The sequence below is a fragment of the Caretta caretta genome, chromosome 8 (genome assembly GCF_965140235.1).
Source record: "Caretta caretta isolate rCarCar2 chromosome 8, rCarCar1.hap1, whole genome shotgun sequence".
Lineage (NCBI taxonomy): Eukaryota > Metazoa > Chordata > Testudines > Cheloniidae > Caretta > Caretta caretta.
In genome coordinates this window covers 90,562,308-90,583,207 of record NC_134213.1, presented here as the reverse complement: position 1 = coordinate 90,583,207, position 20,900 = coordinate 90,562,308, and the positions used below count along the sequence as shown (strand labels likewise).

General features: G+C 42.4%; 1 protein-coding gene across 3 annotated transcripts in view; it reads left to right on the top strand.

The window, feature by feature from the left end:
- Positions 1 to 20,900, top strand: part of DNAJC6 (DnaJ heat shock protein family (Hsp40) member C6) — a 90,844-nt gene that overhangs the window by 9,885 nt on the left and 60,059 nt on the right. Inside the window, exon 2 of one of the 3 annotated variants that reach the window (XM_048861567.2) lies at positions 12,587 to 12,749. The exons of 1 other annotated variant lie outside the window; for it this stretch is intronic. In XM_048861567.2, coding sequence (XP_048717524.1) covers positions 12,737 to 12,749 — 13 coding nt within the window. In that variant the 5' untranslated portion in view covers positions 12,587 to 12,736. Of the gene's footprint in view, positions 1 to 12,232; positions 12,750 to 20,900 lie in introns of those variants that run through there. One more of the 3 variants, XM_048861565.2, reaches the window with a different exon arrangement.

Genomic DNA, 20,900 nt, shown 5'->3' with positions numbered 1-20,900 from the left:
CAATACTTACTGGTGAGAAGGGAACTGATGACAGAGGCCCATACAGTGTTAGAATGCGGAAACAAGGACTCTGTACAGCCATAATTCAGATCAGAATGTACTTGGTTTTGATGGTTTGGCTATGACCTGTAACATAACTTTAACACACATACAATCTGTGTTTAATGTAACAATACACTTTTTTTTAATGGTACAGTAAAGGTCATTTGGTAGAAATTACATTTTATGTAAAGCAGTTTGTTGTGGAAACACCTTATGGACCTCAGTGGTGATACACACTTCTACTGAAAATGTCTTCAAAATATACTTTGCAAACCCTTTCTAGAGTCAGCTACTGCATAGCAATCACTGATTTCTTTCCCAGATACAAATCAGAGAGTGAGAGAGAAATGCTCTCTCTGGGCAAATAGAACATAGGGGTGAAGTGCAGACTGAAATTAACTAGAAACAACTCTTCAAGTGAGAGGACTTTCAGAAATAATTTGTGCAGAGGTAAGGCTAGTTTAATAGAAAAAAATCTAGGGCATATATGAGAAGGCGAACAAGGGTGACAAGAAGGGAACTAAGGAGAAGGAAAGCAAAGACTAATAAAGGAGAAGCATGAAAACAGGAACAAGTGGAAAACTATCACTTTTGTGGAGAGGAACATTCCAAATGGTACTATAATAGGCAATCCTATTGTATTTCTTACAAGAGATGAACCAATAGAGCTAAAGCTCCTTTACACCGATTTTATTACTGGCATTTGATTGTTATATCAATATTCCATGTGTATGGACAAAGGGATATAAACTGGCCATCAACATGTTTAGACTTGAAATTAGATGTAGGTTTCTAACCATCAGAGGAGTGAAGTTCTGGAGCAGCCTCCCAAGGGGAGCAGTGAGGGCAAAACCCTAACTGGTTTCAAAATAGAGCTTGATAAATTTATGCGGGGGATGATATGATCAGACTAGCTACATGCCATTGTAGGCAATCTGCGGCTGCTAGCAGTACATATCTGCAATGGCTGGTAATGGGACACTAGATGGGGAGGGCTCTACACTACAGTAGAGTCACTACAGTGAATTCTTTCCCAGGTGTCTGGCTGCTGGGTCTTGCCCACATGCTCAACGTCTAACTGATCACCATATTTGGGGTCGGGATGGATTTTTCTCCTGGGTCAGACTGGCAGAGACCCTGGGGTTTTTTTCGCCTTCCTCTGCATCATGGGGCACGGGTCACTTGTAGGTTACACTAGTGTAAATGGTGGATTCTCTGTAACTTGAAGTCTTTCAACCGCAATTTGAGGATTTCAGTAACTCAGCCAGAGATTTGGGGTCTGACAGGAGTGGGTGAGGTTCTGTGGCCTGCAATATGCAGGAGGTCATACTAGATGATCATGATGGCCCCTTCTGACCTTAAAGTTTATGAGTCTGAGTATAATTGTAATTTAATTTATAAGCTTGTGTTCTCAGTCTATACATGTTGTTCTGATACAGTCTACCATTCTGGTATTTCCATGGTTTGATGACAATTTTATTACCCATAAAATGCCATAAATGGGCATAGCTCCTTGTACCCCAGAACTCATAATCTAAGGCCTTGGCCATGTAATCAGATCTTTGTGGGAGGAGCCCTCTACAGCCCACTGAAGTCAAGAGAACTCAGCGTAGGCCTAGGGTCTGCCCACATTAAACGGTTTGCAGGATCAGGGCCTGAATTTAGACAGAGAGTAAAATTTTCTAACACGCCTAACTGACTTTGGAGCCTAAGCCCCATTTTCAAGCGTGAGTTGTCCATGCAACTTAGGCACTTTTGAAAATGTTTCCAATAGTACAATGGATAAGGGTGACATGAATGTGGGTTAGGTAGAGCTGGCCAGAAATTTTCCAGTGAAACATTTGTTGGAAAATGCCAATTCATATAAACCAACAGTTTGATTTCAACAATCTTCTGCCCAACACAGGCAGCTTTCTACTAGAAACCTGCCTAGTTTCCTCCCAGCTCACCTGGTAGATTGCTGGTGAGCTTGGACTGCCAGAGTCTGCAGCTTCTGGGAGCTGCAGACTGTTTTAGGGCTAGGGCTTCCAGCTTCCTGCTATGCAGCTAAGAGCCTGGGAGTCCTAGCACAAGCCATCAAATAATAATTCAAATAGAGGCACATCTTACTACTACTGCAAAGGGCTACATAATATGCAGGTCATCATGGAGCTCAAGTCCCATGCAGCACTGGTACATCTCTGATATGGGTGCATATAAAATATATATACTATTCAAGCATTCAGATAGGGTCTTGAGAAATGGAACTGATGTGCATGAGTGGAACTAATATGTCCAGATGGGAGGTTTTAATTTTATTTTTAAATAAAAAGATAAAATAGTATTTTTCTAGTGTTCCAGGGGCATCCAACTGTTTGTATAACAATGAAGTTATCTACAGTGCTAAATTATAACTGAAGAAGAAAACTAAGTCATGCTTTTTTATATTTTTTTTAAAAGGGTGTAAAAAAAATGGTTGCTTCAGTAATGACCGCTGCTAGAGACTAAAGTGTTTTTGAAATAGTCTGAAAGAGAATGTAAACCCAGTCTTGGATTCTAATTCTGTAAGGTATCAAGAACTGGCAGCCAGTGTCTCAGCAGATTGGACCTTTAACATGTAAATGATGCAGTGCAGATACCAAAGAGATGAATGTAGTATTAGAGTAAAAAGGTTAGATTAGGTAGATTATGAATGCTAGAAAGGATTCTGCTAGCTTTCCAAAATTTATGAGTCTTAACTACGCTACATTCTTGCAGTCTAACTACACTAAACATCAAAATAACACAATGGGAATTGAAGGAATACAATTCCTCACTATCGAATATGTACTAGCTACTATGCTATAGATTCTAAGTACCTTAAACATTTAACAAGGGGAAAGCTATCTTTGTGACTCTCCTCTTATATTTATTAAACTAATTATTTTCACTAAGGGGAATTCTCTTCCTTGGAGGATGGCACAGATATTACATGTTTAAAACCACTAGACCAGGGGTGGCCAACCTGAGCCTGAGAAGGAGCCAGAATTTACCAATGTACATTGCCAAAGAGCCACAGTAATACATCAGCAGCCTCCCCATCAGCTCCCCGCCCCCAGTGCCTCCCGCCCGCTGGCAGCCCCACTGATCAGCACCTCCCTCTCCCTCCCCATGCCTCCTGCCCACCACAATCAGCTGTTTCACAGCATGCAGGAGGCTCTTGGGGGAAAGGGGGAGGAGCAAGGGCACGGCAGAATCTGGGGAAGGGGCAGGAGCCTTGGGAGAAGGGGTGGAGTGGGGCCAGGGCCCGTGGCAGAGCCAGGGGTTGAGCAGTGAGCCCCCCCCCCCGACACATTGGAAAGTTGGCACCTGTAGCTCCAGCCCCGGGAGTCAGTGCCTATGCAAGGAGTCGCATATTAACTTCTGAAGAGCCGTATGAGGCTCTGGAACCACACGTTGGCCACCCTGGCGCTAGATTATAATAACTGCATGATGCATGGGGGTGGGTTGCCAGATTAAGAGCATAATCCGGCAAACCTTTACTCATGTGGGTAAGTCCTATTGAGTTCAATGTGACTTCTTGCTTGAGCTGGGACTTCTCATTGAATAAGCATTTCCAGGGATGAGTTCCAAGTACAGCCACTAAGCACTTCAGAATCTCAAAATTTGAGTCACAGGTATCCAAGGGCAGAATTGCTGTAGGGATTCTACCTTTTGACGCTGTCATCTGCCTTCTACGTTCTTTGCTCTCCTGGGCCTTGACTCTTAATGCTGCAGACACTAATTCCTTTAGTGGTTTGGGCAACCCTTGGGGTGCAGCAGTTTGCCATAAAAAGGGCTGCTTTAATGACCACTAATTTGCTTATTCCCTTTTGCTCATATGTCCTCAAATCAAAAAATGCTGTGATACAAGAAAGCCAGGGAAAGAGACTCATTAGGCCTCATTGACTGAAACTGAAATGGGCTTAGAGCTGGAGCCACTTCAGATGCTGAATGAAAAATCCGAATGTACTTTAATGAGCTTCATTCAATGAAGTACGTTCAGATTGATAGAAATATGTGCTATCTGTTGGAATAACCAGAGAGGGCCATATCAGTGAAAACTGAGGATATACAATATGGAAAAGCTGCATTCTTTGTCTAGACTATATTCCACAAAACACAGGCATATTAAACATCAGTGTAAATCCAGCCTCATTTGGGACCTGATCCAGTGCCCACTGAAGTCAGTGGAAAGGTTTTTGCTTTGGATGAGGCTTTCAGGACCTGATTCTTCTCCCATCGAAGGGAGTTTTTCTATTGGCTTCAATGGGAGCAGGAGCAGGCCCTTAATGCATAGAACAACATTTGGTGACTAGCCCAATATGTGTTGAAATATGTGAATATTTCAACAGTGCCCCCAAAAGTTCACTAACTTGGTTTCACGATGGTAAAACAGAATAATGAATAAAATATACTTTTCAAAGGAATTGAATGTAGTAATCAAAGCAACAACTAGTTCATGATTTAGGATGCAAAATTATTTTCCTTAAATTACCCACCTTTTGTTCAACAGTCTTTTTTAAATATAAAATTTAGTTGCAAACTTCAACCATAAATTTTTGTAGCTAGGGTGAAGTTGGCTTTGTTCTGCTTCTCAGTTCCTTATTGCATGTGTAGTATTGTTCTGAACTACATTGATGAAAGAAACAAAAACATATCTTAAACAGCGTTTAGAGCTAATTTAATTAACTAATTGAGAATACAAATGAGTTACACTTTCAGGAAAACTTTCTTATACATTACAGAATAGACTAATAAAAGGGAATGAATATCCTATGTAAATATTATATTGATACAGGCAATTTTTTATATATTTAACGGGGATAGAGTCCAGTGAAATATTCAGATATGAAATTAGCAAGCCTTATTTACAGTTGCCATAGACTTTAATCAGTTCTCCTCAGGCGTAGCTCACAGCCCTCACCTCTATAAACCAGACAGAGCGACCTGTTTGTCAGACATTAGGATATTTGGTTAGCCATGCAGCTGTTATACTATGATGAGAGATACCTACATGCATTGTTCATGATCAGTGTTACTAGTTAAGTATATGGGAAATATCCTATTTTAAGGCAAGATGGAAGGAAATTACATAGCATCATTAACTAAGTTTTTCCAAACGCTGGCTTTTAGCTAAAGACAAGTCAAAGGGGAATGTTATTAGCAGTAGCCAATTACTTCATTTTATCATTCATTTATTGTGTGATGTTGATTAACTAACGTCAAGTTATGCATAATCATTGTATGTTAAATAAAGTTAAATTGTAGGATTATAGAACTATTAGATTAATTAGTAGTTAGAAGGGATAAGTATGTATTAGGTATCTAGGTACGAAGGGCTAAAATGCAAGGCTTACATGCTGAGGCCTGTAAGATTTTAACTTAACCATACTAGGCCATAGGCATAAGAAATGCTTGACATAAGTAAGTGACCAAAGAATAACCCTATGCTGCAAAATTACGGGAACAAATGTACCAATGGGTGATATTGGGAAAAATTAGCTGTAAGATAAATTTTAGATCCCAAAATGCCCTAGAGGCACATTTTTTCTAACACAGGCCCTAACCACAGAGTGCACTATGTGTGTTGATGGTAATGAGAATAAAAGGGACTACAAACAACCTATTAAACAGGGGGTACACAATATTCTTGGGGAACACAATACAAATGAGGAAAAAGAGGATGGACACCTTCATGTGCATGTGCAGAGTGTTAGGTGTAGTCAGAAACACAAGATAAAAAGAGGGCAACCAGATTGCGTAAAATGAGTTCCTTATGGGAAAATTCCAGCAGGAACCATCCCTCTACTGATGATCAGTTGGCAAGGCATCCATCAGACTCTAAGAATACCGTTAAGGATGTGAGCATGACTATATTTGTAACTTGAGCATAGGTCTTTATATGCATAGGTAATCATAACTTTAATTGTGACTTTAATAAAACTTGTAAAACAGACTAGACCTTGTACTTGTGCATATATGTGTGGTCACTATCCTTGGCTTTATGTGATGCTAGAGGCTCTAAATCTGAAGCAAGTAGAAGAAATGAAGTTCACTCTGTAGAACTTGAAATTGTAGCCAGCAGAGCTGAATCCATGGTGGTATAATACATTACTAAATCACTTTAAATAAAATAAAAGCTACATAGCTGAAGATGTTTACATATTTGAGAAAGATGAGTTAAAAAGTTGGGGCAAAAGTTTAGTGAAATAAGAAAAAAAGATTTGGGGTTGCATTTAATTGTTTTACTCTGTAAAAAGATTTTTTTTTTAAAGAACTGGAGCTGGCAGCCTATAAAATAGCACATCTATCACTCTTATGTGTCCAACAATTCACAACACACCACTACTTTTCCACCTATGTACATCTCTGAAAGGAGTCAGTTACAGTTCATGTACTCGCTTCAGGAACATCTGGTCTGTGGAAGCCTTTATGCAATGTGATATGTTAGCACTGTTCGCAGTGGAATAACTTTTGAGCTGATACATATTTTCTATAGATAAAATTTACTTTGTAAAGGAATTGTTTAAGATATCAAACTAACTTTCAAGTTATACTTGTACCTTCGTTAAATTGAGTCATACTTTTCTTAGCACTGCACAGCTTAATTATATCAGTGAAGAATTGAGAGCACACCACTTAGTTCTATTGCCTAAAGCTTCAAGTGGAGATTCGGCCTCATTGTCCGAGGCACTGTGTAAACACATAACACAAAAACCAGGGGTCACCCGATTTAAAACAAACATAAGGAAGTACTTATTCACACAATGCACAGTCAGTGTGTGGAACTCATTGCTAGGGGATGTTGAGAAGGCTAAAACTATAACTGAGTTAAAGAAAGAATTAGATAAGTTCATGATGGATAAGTTCATCAACGGCTATTAGCCAAGATGGTCAGGGATGCAACCCCATGCTTTGGGTATACCTAAGAGTATGTCTACACCGCAATTAGAAATCTATGGCTGGCCCGTGCCAGCTGACTCAGGCTTGTGGGGTTCAGGCTACAGGACTACTTAATTGCGGTGTATATGTTCAGGTTTGGGTGGGAGCTTGGTCTCTAGGACCCTGAGAGGTGGGATGGACCCAGAGCTTGGTCTGCTGCCCAAGCCCAAGTCTGTAGCCCAAGTCTACACTGAAATAAAACAGCCCCATATCCTGAGCCGCACGAGCCTGAGTTGGCTGGCCTGGGCCAGCCACGGGTGTCTAACTGCAGTGTAGACATACCTTACGTCTCTGACTGCCAGAGGCTGGGACTGGATGACAGGGGATGGATCACTTGGTAACTGCTCTGTTCCGTTCATTCCCTTTGAAGCTTCTAGCACCGGCCACTGTCGGAAGACAGGATACTGGGCTAGATGGACATTGGTCTGACCCAGTATAGCCGTTCTCATGCAACACATAAGTCTCTACTCTAACGAGCTTGCAGTTGATAAGACAAAGAATTGGAGGCACATAAAGGTGAATTGACTTGTCCAAGGCCACATAGCAGGTCAGCGACAGAGCAGGGAATAGCGGCCATTTATTATGACTCTCAGTCCAATGTCCTAGCCACTGGAGATGCTGCCTCCCTAGGTTGCTACCAACTCCCATACTATTTATGGCACCTTATGGCGTTTGTGTTCAGACATGAATATACCATCTATCTCAAATTTTTAATATCACTAGCTCTTGTTCAATAAATCCTGACACTTTTAATGAGCTTCCCGAGCGTGCTGTGTTTCTCTTGTGCTATGGTTTTTGGAAATTCTGCATGATGTAGATAATTATACTTAAGTCTTATATGGTACTCTTGATCTTACATAGACCTCAAGGAAGGACAAATATCCTTCTGCTTTTCCCTTGGAACTATGATACCAATGACCAGTTATGGCTGCTCCTTCTGCACTCCGTCTTAGAGGGGATCTCTGGGAAAAAAAATTATGTGGCCCTAGACTGCAGCACTATCTCTTCATTAAGCTGTCCACGGGGCATGATGCATATCCCTGTGTTCAGGCCTCACCAAACATGGGGTCACCATCACCCTGGTCAAATCCCACCCTGTGAAGGGGCCTTTGCAGAAAAGTAGTGGAACTAAAGGTGGCATCATCAGTGACTGCAAGCTCTTTGGGGAAGGGACTGTCTTTTTGTTCTGTGTTTGTACAGTGCCTAGCACAATGGGATCCTGTTCCACGACTAGGGTTCCTAGGCTCTATGGTAATAAAAGAAATCCATAATAATAATTAATAAAAGGGGAGGATCCATGCATGAAAGATGGATCCCTCTGTGGATTCCCACCCTCATTTACAAAATGTGAAGGAAAGAACTCATAGAAGAATCATGGATTAAGCTTTGTCTAATATAAGTGCAACATGCCTGTAAAATACTGGAAATGTAAATTTTGGGCCAGAAAAATATGTGCTTCAGATTTCAATGGAACCTGATAACAAACTTGAATATAGGGAAACTCCGTTTCTAATGAAGTATAATGCAAATATCAAATTGTTTCAGTGCAAAGTGAAGTGTAAGTTACAATTCCAGCTACAGTGAACCTCTTCTTGCAATGAAACAGTTTAATGAAAAATGACTTCAAAGTAAGGTTCCCACTGCACTTTATAACAGGAAAGGCTGTGTATTGGAGTGTCCAGTAGAGATTCTCAGTATTTACTTGTCCAGGATGAGTTAAGATTTAGGGTCTGGCTCCACCTTTACTGATTTTCTGGTGCTACGACTGGACAAAGATAACAGAAAACAGAGCAGTAAGTGAACTAGGGAACAGTTTGCTTAAACAAGGCAAATGTCCCGCCCCTTAGAGTGGGGCAGCTCGTACTATGGCTATTCCACTCCAACTTGGGCTAGGCTTTACTCAAGGACTAACAGGACCATGAACTCTTTCAGAAAACACTGCAAAAATTGAATAGTCGCACTTTGAGCAGGGACACTAGTTTGGTATTTTTGAATAAAGAAAACAGAAATAAATTCACTTTGACTGATTGTACAGAATTTCACAGCTTGCATAAGGGCAGTGTAGGAATCATTCAGGATTTACTGGCTGCCTAATGTGAAGTGTGTCTCTCAGCACTGTAAGGATCCAGTCAAGATTAATTGAAAAAATAACATGAGTTTTGCTTTACTGGATATTCAGATTGGTTTCTTGTCATCATATTTCTCACATGAAGCATATTGGCAAGATTTGCTCTCTGCATTTTACTTCATACAGTATTTTAACACAATATAATGAAGGGGAAGAACTTATACAAACCTACTGCAGAATTAGTCTTGATTTTTATTCCAAATTACATCTTTGGAGATGGTGTCCTTTATTTTGTCACTTTCAAACTTGTGGGTTCTCCTTGCATAGGTGCATCTGTGGCCTAGAATCTTCTCTACCCAGCAATATAGAATTTGAGGAGTTATATAATCAATAGTACAATGACAAGTTATGATTGTACCAGCTGCCCCCTCTCCTGGAGTGTTAAGCATAAAGTTGAAAGCCAAGCGTCTTTAATACCTCAAATTGTGGAAATTGCAATAGAATTTCTTCTTGGCATTACTGCTTTCATGACTACTGCTTTACAGGAAAACACAATTTGATTTGCTATGTCCAAATGGTGATGAAACAACAAGTAGGGCAGGATGTGGGGAGGACACACATGTATAGCAATAAGATTGCTTGGTTGCTTTGTTGGGCTGTGCAAGCTTCATGGTGGATAAACTTTTTTTTTTTTATATTCCGTATGTCAGATTTGACACTCCTAGATCACTACAAATGGAAATGACTAAAATGTGAACTACCTAGGGTGCTTAAAATATAAATGCAGAGCAACATGTGACTATTGTATTGTTCAAGGACATTCTTCTGCATTATACAGTGAGAAATCCACCTATACAAATGTCTAAAAATCAATTGGACTGAGCAAACAGAAGATAGGCTAGTAATTCATGATAAAAACCAAACATTTCAACTTGATGCCACCCATTCTAACCTAGTATGGGCTGGCGATCTCTGCATCTAGATACTCACATAGGCTTCAGCACTGTAGTTAGTATCTGAGCACATCACAATCGTTAATGGATTACATTCAGACAACACCCCTGTGAAGTAGGGAAATGTACCCATTTTTTACAGATGGGGAGGAGAGATGAAGTGATTTGCCCAGGATCACACCAGAAGTCTGTATCTGAACCAGGAACTGAACACAGGTCTTCTGAGTCCCAGGGCTTCTACACACCGGCACTTATGTTGGTATAACTTGTTTCGCTCAGGGATGTAAAAAAGCCACCCCCAGTCACGTAAATTACATCGACCTAAGTGCCGGTGTGTACAGCACTATGTCAGCGGGAGAGCTTCTCCCATTGACATAGCTACCACCACTTGCAGAAGTGGATGTAGTTTGCCGATGGGAGAGCTCTCTGCTGTTGGCAGAGCGCGTCTGCACTAGCAGGGCTACAGCGGCACAGCTGCAGTGATTTGGGTGTAGTCCAGCCGCAGTCCAGCATGCCAACACTATGCCATCCTTCCGATCCTGTTTGGCAGTCTCAGCACAGGGACTCCTGCACTATGGTAACCCTAGACCTGGGCTAAAGCACATATTCAGGATAGTGGCATAGTAACATTCAGAGAATAAACTCAGGGATTTGGGATTTCATGATCCAGGGCTATCAAATAAGCACCTTTCACAAACAAAGCAAACGCTCCTAAAATTTATTTGGGAGTGGAGAGGAGAGGAACGGGGAGAGAGCCAGCATTTTAAAAAATCATTTTTGTCTCTGAAAACATCTGCTTTCTCTGAAAACATCTGCTCAATGTGCAGCGGCAGTCAAAAAAGCTAACAGAATGTTGGGAATCATTAAGTAAGGGATAGATAATAAGACAGAAAATATCATATTGCCTCTATATAAATCCATAGTAAACCCACATCTTGAATACTGCGTGCAGATGTGGTCGCCCCATCTCAAAAATGATAGATTGGAATTGGAAAAGTTTCAGAAAAGGACAACAAAAATGATTACGGGTATGGAACGACTGCCATTTGAGAAGAGATTAATAAGACTGGGACTTTTCAGCTTCGAAAAGAGATGCCTAAGAGGGGATATGATAGAAGTCTATAAAATCATGACTGGTGTGGAGAAAGTAAATAAGGAAGTGTTATTTACTTCTTCTCAGAACACAAGAATTATGGGCCACCAAATGAAATGAATAGGCAGCAGGTTTAAAACAAACAAAAGGAAGTATTTTTTCCACACAACACACAGTCAACCTACGAAACTCCTTGCCAGAGGATGTTGTGAAGGCCAAGACTATAACAGGATTCAAAAAAGAACTAGATAAGTTCATGGAGGATAGGTCAATCAATGGCTATTAGCCAGGATGGGCAGTGATGATGTTCCTAGCCTGTGTTTGCCAGAAGCTGGGAATGGGCAACAGGGGATGAATCACTTGATGATTACCTGCTGTGTTCATTCCCTCTGGGGCACCTGGCATTGGCCACTGTCAGAAGACAGAATATTGGGCGAGATGGACTTTTGGTCTGACCCAGTGTGGCCATTCTTCTGTTTCTACCACTATCAGTTTAGTCTCAGCCCTACGGCGAGAAAGGTGGCATTGACAGAATTGTCCGGTGTAATTTGTTTGAGGGGGTTTGGTCCAAGTGTCTCAGCAGTACCAGTGACAGCAGTTTGTCTGCGGTTTTACAGTCCATGGTATGGTTAGGTTAGGTGAATTATGGCTCCAAATCAGAGAGACTTTCTCGATTTTTTTTTCTTTTTAAACTCCTTGACGCCTAAGAGAAAACTGGGTTCAGAATAAAGAGCGGAGAAGACATGAGTAGATAAGACATAGGGTGCGTATGTAGATAATATAGGGTGTCCGTGTGTAGATAACATAATATATGGGGGGGGCGGGGTTACACACAGGTGAGACAGAATTTTCAAACAGAGGCAGTGAGGCCTCTGGCCTAAGACTGAAATCACCCCCGTCAAACCCTTTAAAAAGGGGGTGGGCGCTTAAGAGGCTTTGTTAGCCTCAGCCTGAGCCAGGCCGCCATTGGGCCTTTTCACCCTCCGCGGAGCGGCCCACTCCCTCCCCTCCCCTCCCCTCCCCTGCCCGGCCGGGCGGGGGCCGCTGCCACGCGTGCCCCGCCCCTCTCTGTCGGAGCGGCGCAGCCCAGGCCGCGAGAGGCAGGGCGCGGCCCGCGCCAGACGCCCCCTGGAGCTGGATTGCGCCCGAGCCGGGGCTCCAGACAGGAGCTGGCTCCCGGCCAGGGGAGCCGAGCCTGCGAGGACCCAGCGCTGGGCTGTGGCGGCCGCCGGGGAGCGCTGTGCCGAGGCCGCGCCGGTGGAGTCCCTGTGCCCAGCCGGGGGAGCGGAGCCGAGCCGGCGGCCCACGCCCAGCACACAGCGCCCCGCTGGGGCCCCGCTCCCCCCCCCACCGCACCCCGGGGAAGGCGAGGGCGCGCGCGCGGTTTCCCGCCCCTGCCCGCGGAGCCTCCCCGCCGCCGACTCGCCCATGAGCCTGCTCGGGAGCTACCGCAAAAAGCCCAGCAATGACGGGTACGAATCTTTGCAGCTGGTGGAGAGCAACGGTGACTTCAGCGGGGGCAGCAAAGAGAGAGCCGGCGGCAGCAAGCAAGGGGTGATCCCGGCCGTGCTGGCCGCAGCCCGGAGCCCGGCCCGACAGCAGCCGCAGCCGCAGCATCTGGACGGCGGCAGCAGCACCATGGACAGCTCAGGTAAGGGGCCTCTCGTCTCCCGCGTCCCGCCCCCAGGGCTGACCGGGGACGGGGACCGTAGTACAGGCCCACCTTCCTGCTCCCCGCTGGGGCTGACTGAGCTGGCCCAGCCAGGCGCTGGCAGGGACGGGGGTCCGGCTGCACTGGATGTGATCCTCACCGGTGTCTAGGGAGAGGACACCTGAGATGGCAGGGTCTTGCAAATTTAAAGAGCTCTTCATTACTAGCCAATGAATCAACACAGCCCAGGTGCCGCTGCTCTGCCCTGCTAATGGACGAGGGGGGCTGATGTATTGTTCCTGGGGAGGTGGGGTTGCTGACACTTCTTATGCCAGGACGTTTTTGAAAATGTACCTTCATCAGAATGCAGTCTGTGCATTTCCCAGGCATGGTAAATCTTTCGAAATGAGCATGTTTAGGAGAGCAGAAGGGAGTTCATTATCTAAATGAGAAATGCATTGTGCTGTTGTGCAGCTAGATATACTGAATAGGAAACAACTATCCTGAAGATGCTCATGCAGTGTTGTAAGCATCGATTAACTAAACAATGGTGGAGTTACCTTTATAAGGCACCATGATCATGAGCCTGTATGGTAAGTGACAACAGAAGTCCTTTGTCCGGCCTAAGAGCTTTCATAAGAGCAGTAACAACCTAGGTGCTTTGGGTGGTGGTCAGGTCATTCATAGATTCAATGCAATTTCAGGAGAGCTGGAAATCAGAAACACTTCTTGATAGTGTAAAATTAAAAGCAAATGACTATGATTGCAACTGATTTCTTTGTCATTTCCCCCAAAGAGAAGAAAAGCTGTTGTGAAACCATTGTAAATGGGAATAAATAAAAGGGGGAGAAATCCTGAATATAGTATATTGATTTCTTTTGAAGTCATTGGGGAATCATTTTGTTCTAAAAACAACTCAGAATTAAATCGGATAAATTTTGATGCATGCTGTACGAACACTGTGTGTGTGTGTGTGTGTGTGTGTGTGTGTGTGTGTGTGTGAAATCTTGCAGTGGAGGGACCAGATGGCCCATGTGATTGGTAATAGGATATAGAGCCCTTCACCTCTAGGTCACATATTCAAATTTGCCTCAGTCACTAGTGATTTGAACATAGTTATCTGATGGCCTTTTAGTGTTTGCAAAATGAATTGGGTTCAGTCCAGTTCCTAGTGGGCCATGTGGTCACATCACAATTACTACCCAGAGTCTTTTCAGAGGACTTTAGAATGGAAACGTATATTGAGTAGTCATAGAAGTACCCTTTTGAGCTCTAGGGGTCCAATTTGATGTCTACACACTCTTAGAGGATGATCTAGGGAAGTTTGCACTGCCACAGTCTCCTTGAATACTTTATTCCTTGGATGGGAAGTTCAGTCCCAAGGCACACCTGTCAAACTAAGTCTGACACTACAAGTAACAAAAATAATTTGTTAAAATTTCTTCCTTGCGGAAAAGAATTCATGGCATAAGAAGTACCATACAGAGAAATAGTTACGTTTGTGAACATATGGGGAAAGTTCAGGTTATGTAGGGTTTTTGCAAATGAATCATGTCTTTCTAGTTTATAACCAACCGCCTCTCGCTCTGAGAGAACTTAGAAATCTACTTTAAGTTAATAGCGTGATGTCGGTGCTAGACTTGCTTGCTAGACTCAGTATGTCAGCTGATGCTTATTCACAGTAGGTTGCTAAGTTCTAGCTGTCTAGGTTCTCATATAGGCACCCATCGAGACACTTGGAGGCTATGGTCTACTTAATATATATTTCAGAGTAACAGCCACGTTAGTCTGTATTCGCAAAAAGAAAAGGAGTACTTGTGGCACCTTAGAGACTAACCAATTTATTTGAGCATGAGCTTTCGTGAGTTACAGCTCACTTCATCATGCTCAAATAAATTGGTTAGTCTCTAAGGTGCCACAAGTACTCCTTTTCTTTTTTTAATATATATTGTATTGGTCTTGGAGTTGATTAGAATAATGGAAATAGAGGAACTAAGTGTGGCAGATGATAATATTTATATCTAGCCAGGTCTGGCAAATAGTGTATAGTAAGGTTTCAGAACAGCAGCCGTGTTAGTCTGTATTTGCAAAAAGAAAAGGAGTACTTGTGGCACCTTAGAGACTAACAAGTTTATTTGAGCATAAGCTTTCATGAGCTACAGCTCACTTCATCGGATGCATGGGAGCTGTAGCTTACGAAAGCTTATGCTCAAATAAACTTGTTAGTTTCTAAGGTGCCACAAGTACTCCTTTTCGTTTTAGTGTATAGTAAATGTCAGATGGTGACCTTTGCTTAATGTTAGCTTGTATGTTACTTGAGTGTTCTTGCAATTGCTCTGCTATTTGTTCAATTTTCACCACTTCCTCTCTCAGTAAAAACAAGTGTTCATGGTGGTTACATAGTATTTTTCTATATAAAGGTATTCATGCAATTTTCAGCCATATCAAAAGTTCTACTGGTAAATATCAGGAATCCCTGTGTGGTTAACTGTATAACTCCTATTATGAACTTCTAGAGTGTGCATGCTCAAAATACATTGAATGATGAAGGGCTATTTCCAGGACTTCTCCAACACTTCGGCATTACACTTGTGTTGTATTCTATTTTAATGGTTGAGAAATCTGATTAGCCTTTTGCACTTCCTTCCGCTCAGTCAGCAGTTCTCACTGGGAGAATCTTTTGCTGTTGTTACTTTGCCCAGCCCTCTTGGGCAGGTCTGTTTGCCCACCTCTCCCCATGCTCTACACCACAAAGGGGTCTTGGGGGAAAAACTGCAGAGAGGAACCAGCCAGACACTCCATCTTTTGGACATTCAGAGGACTTTTTACAGGTTTCACTGGACTTTCTCTGCCCTGTGCTGATTGATTTGTTGAGTGCTCCAACCCTCTTCCTCTCCTACAGTCTCTTCACCACAGCTTTATTCCACACCTGCCTCTCTTGTCCTCTTCTCATCTGTCCTGTTCCCCTCTCATTCTTCCTTCCTCCCCCTTTAGATGATCCCCACTGACCTAAACCCCCATCCCTCCCAACAAATCATAGAACATGCAGTTTGGTGCCATCACATTGTTCACTCTGCTTGTGTGTTATGCCTCTTCCCCCACCTTGTGTCTGTCTTGTCTAGTTGGATTGTAAGTGCTTCAGGGCAAGGGTCATCTACTACTCTGTACAGCACCTAGCATATTAGGACCCCATTCTTGCTTGGCCCATGAGCACTGCTGTAATTAGCATGATTAATAATATCCATTTGATGCAAGCAACAGTGTATCCAGACAGTGCAACAAGAATATTCTGTTTATATGCTATTGAAATTGGCTCATGAGATTCTTGATAGTGATTTGTATCTGCTAAAAATGAGACCATTTTTGGATTAATGGAGTATTCTCAACAAGATCAGGAATACTGGATCAACTGTGATATTCTACTTAAAACTTGATGTCCATTTCTTCCACCTGGTCTTCCCAATTAAACTTTTTATGCTGACAAATAAGAGATTTTATCAGTTGTAGTCTACAGTAAATACATACATATATAATTTAGCTAATCGGCAGAATAAAACACGTTTTAAGAGCTGAAAGGACTTCACAGGTGTGCATGTGGTTCCCATCGACTTCCACTGGGGAGTTGCTCATGAATGTAAGGACATAATTTGTTTTTAAAGCTGTACAAATTTGGATGGGTAGGTGGGTGAAATTAGATAGTCCTACAAGACAAAAACAGTAAACCTAACCTAGTAAAACTGGTTAATCATAGAATATCAGGGGTGGAAGGGACCTCAGGAGGTCATTTAGTCCAACCCCCTGCTCAAAGCAGGACCAATCCCCAATTTTTGCCCCAGATCCCTAAATGGCCCCCTCAAGGATTGAACTTACAACCCTGGGTTTAGCAGGCCAATGCTCAAACCACTGAGCTATCCTATGAAAGGGAGCACACAGCAAAAGTGTCAAGATAATCTCTTTTCTTGGTAATTTGTATAAAACTACCAGTTGTGATGTGGTGCAGTGTCACAAGATGGTTAGTGTCAGAACAAGCCAGTGTACGGGCCAGTGTAGTCGATCCCAAACACCTAAATGCTGCAAGAAGTGATGTTGATTCAGTGGGTAGTACTTTTCTCTCTAAACCAATGCCTTATCATGCTGTTAAGGAAAATTGTGCTGTGCTTTTTTTTGGATGAGAGAAAGTGATTCCTGATTTTTTTTTAATATGGATTACATATTGTATATTCAGAACACACAATATATAATCCATGATGGAGTCTTCTGGCCAAATTATAACTCATTTACTTTCTACCCACACGATTTTCCCCTGGCTTTTCAACAGGATACAATATTCTTCACTTCCCATCTTAAATTATGTTTAGTGTTAGTGTTGGTATGCTGTTCTGGAACAGTTGCCATATTTCTGTCACGGAGTTGGCTGTATTTGGGTGGTAAGCAAAGTGATCCCTCGGTGTAGCTTTAAGTTGTCTGGCATCTTTGGACTGTTCAGAATACAAGATGCCAAGAATGCAATGACTTGGCATGTTTGGTTGAGGCAGTTGTTACTGCACCTCTGTCCCGCATGTCTTTGGGTGTACTGAAAGACTGGGGACCTGATACTTCACTGCATCACGTCTCTTCTGCACTAGTGGAGCTCCACCAAAGAACCATTTGGTAAAACTGGAGTAACAGCTGGGAATTTGGCCCTTCACCTCTTTGCTGTATCAGTACATTTGAAAGAAGTTTCCAGAGTCAAATAGCAAGCCCTCCTATTAAGCCAGACTTACACCAGTGGCTGAGGAGAAATCGTTGCTGCTCTCCTGCAGGTGTTCCAATGGGGAAAGGCAGCTTTAAAATCTGTCTGGAGCTCCATAGGAGTCTCATTGATGGAGGCTCAATGAGCACATTTTCTAGTTGACCTACTCTGGATCCCTCTTAGGCAAGCTATACCCACTTAGGGGCTGTACTCGCTGGGCCTGGGCACTCAGGAGAGCAGGTATTAGCAGTAGCCTGTACCACCTGCACTCCTGGTGCACTAGGGTGCTGGAGTCTGGGCTCCTCTAGCCGTGAAGTGAACTGGACCCATAGTTTTGATGCTGTTATGTTGCTGATAGTGTTTCTTAGTGTTACATTTAAGAATGCTCTTCACTGTGTCAATAGTACATTAATAAAGTGCCAGTTATACAAGGAAAACCCAGAGGAGAAAATAGTGCCGGAAATTGGGGCATAACTTGGGATAGACTATATGTTTCCAATGTAACTACCAACACTTCATGACATAGATGGGTTTGGGTTTGATCAAACTCTGGCTTTCACTTGTTTTGGTTGTAACGGTGCACCCCATAAAGCTTTATGGAAATATACTTATGAATGTATATATGACATAACTGGAATATGTTTTATGCTACATATACCATGTAACATATCTCTGTAAAGGCTATGATCTACTGAATCTATTAATCCTATTTGTATGCATGTATCATTTTTGTATTTGAAGTTATGAATATTGGCTGTGTACTTGCTTGATTTTTAAGTAGCCTTAGTAAAGCATTTGGTCAGTTTCTTGAGAAAGGAATGTGCAAATTAAGTGCCCAATCAAGAAGCACTTAATGAACAATGGATCTTGGAATGCTTCAATCCACATAAAAAGTCTACTTGAGGATGTTCAAGGTAGCATGTGAACCATGGCTGCTATCTGTAAGTTCTGAGTCATGCATGGACATGTGACTGGCCCATGTGACTCCAAAACTCCATATTGTAGCTGGGATTCTACACAGGGGAAAGCGGGGGGGTCTCCACTCACAAGAGAGAGTTTATTTAAACCCTTGGGAGACCCCTCCATTTTGTCTTGAGCTGGATAAAGAGAGAGCCTCTCCACCCCCAAGGATACCTGAAAGAAACTGGAACAAAGGACAGTAACTGCGGGGGGTGTGAGTGATTGCTGGACCCAGCTAGAAGGAGACTAGTCTGTAAAAGGAAGCTTACTGGAATTCCTCTAAGGGTGAGGTTTTTGTCTGTATTCAGTTTTCTTACTGTATTAGACGTAGACTTGCGTGTTCTATTTTATTTTGCTTGGTAATTCACTTTGTTCTGTCTGTTACTACTTGGAACCACTTAAATACAGAAAGTAGGATTTAATAAAATCATTTTTACTTATTAATTAACCCACGGTATGTATTAATACCTGGGGGGGGGAGGGGGAAACAGCTGTGCATCTCTATCAGTGTTATAGAGGGCGAACAATTTGAGTTTACCCTGAATAAGCTTTACACAGGGTAAAACGGATTTATTTGGGGTTTGGACCCCACTGGGAGTTGAGCATCTGCGTGTTAAAGACAGGAACACTTCTGAAGCTGCTTTCAGTTAAGCCTGCAGCTGTTAGGGGACATGGTTCAGACGTGGGTCTGGGTTTGCAGCAGGCTAGTGGATCGGACTCAAACCAGGCAGGGCACTGAAGTCCCAAGCTGCCAGGGCAGGGAAAGCAGGGGCAGAAGTAATTTTGGCACATCAGTTGGCATCCCCAAGGGGGTTTCTGTGATCCAGCCCATCGCACTGGTGTTTTAGGTTTGCCAGGTATAATATATTGTCTTCTCAAGTCATGTAAGATTAAAGGGACTTGTTTGTGCATAGAAGTAGGAGGAGTGCCCAGAGACGGACCATGTGAAATATAGACAGATGTACAAAATATATTCCTTTTATTCCAGGTAGGCACTGTATGTTATTTCTGTTCTGTGAGGAAAACGTTGTTTAAGATCCACATTTTGACAACATTAAGTTTAAGGTAGCTTCATTACTCTAGAAGCATAGGAAAGTGTAGATGTAGATATATTATAGAGTAATCAGGGAACTGAGGGTGGTGAAGGATGATGGTGAAGGCATAACATTGGGAATTCTGGATCAGAACCTCAGCTGGTGTAGTAAAGTCAGTGCAGTTGTGCTAACTTATCCCAGCTCAGAATATGGACCTCTAGTTAAAAAGCAAAACAAAAAAAACCCTAAACCTTTTTTGGATGGTACTTAAAGATTGAAAGTAGGCCTAAACATAGGCTTGCAATCCTATAAATAACTCCTTGCAATAAAAATAACCAAACCTTTAGGCTGTATTCTAACTTCCCAGATACTTATGCAGATATAATGAAAGAATACCTTAAATTTTTTTGAAGGATTAAGTTACTAAACCCATATTCTGGCATATCTGGGGGGAAAAAAGCACTTTCAGGCAAATAGAGATGGGGTGGGGTGTGTGTGTGTATATACACACACATAATAAAAATTATAAAATGGAATATGACTAGAATGGGAGATTTTAATTAAAATAAGTCATGTTTTGATCTGAACATCCCCTTCCATTGATTCTGTAACATGTAAATGTGTTTGGCCCAAGCCCCCACAACATCATGTTAGCACATGAAAAGAAGAGACTACCTGACTGGTCTGTCTCCATTGTCCAAGCTGAGTGAAATGGAGAAAGTTCCTGTTTGAATAATTTAAGATGTTGGTAACACAAGGTAGGGAATTTTGTTTTATTTAACAAATAAGATAAAAATAAGTGGCAGCTAGCACATCCCTCGGCCCACGCCGCTTCCCGCAGCCCCCACTGACCTGGAATGGCAAACTGCGGCCAGTGGAAGCTGCGATGAGCTGAACCTGCAGATGCTGCATGTAAACAAACCATCCCGGCCTGCCAGCAGATTTCCCTGATGGGCCGCGTGCCAAAGGTTGCCGATACCTGGTGTTGATTTTACTTTTTGTTTTGATTAAGTAGGAATGCGAAGGTATAAATGACCCACAGTAATGCTTCACGCTTACTGGTAGGATTCATGGATTTAGCTCATCGTTTTTGTTCTCAATCACTATATTCCAGATAGGGCTGGTATCAGTGGTTATTAAGATTGACCAACATTTTCCATTATAAGACCCTGTTTTCAGTTGCATATAACTTTGCCAAACTTTAATCATTTTAGCTGAAATTTCCATGCTGGGTATCTGAATTTTTTCAAGAAAATTTAAGGCAAAATGGTGCAGTTATTGCCAAGAAAAAGGCTAGGGAAGAAAACATTGTTTTGCCCATATTTTTAAAAAAAATATATCTTGAGCCCTTTTCTTTGACCAGCTCTACCACCCCCATGCTTTGGAGCAGGGACTTGAAATATGGTAGGTCTTTGTATCAGGGAT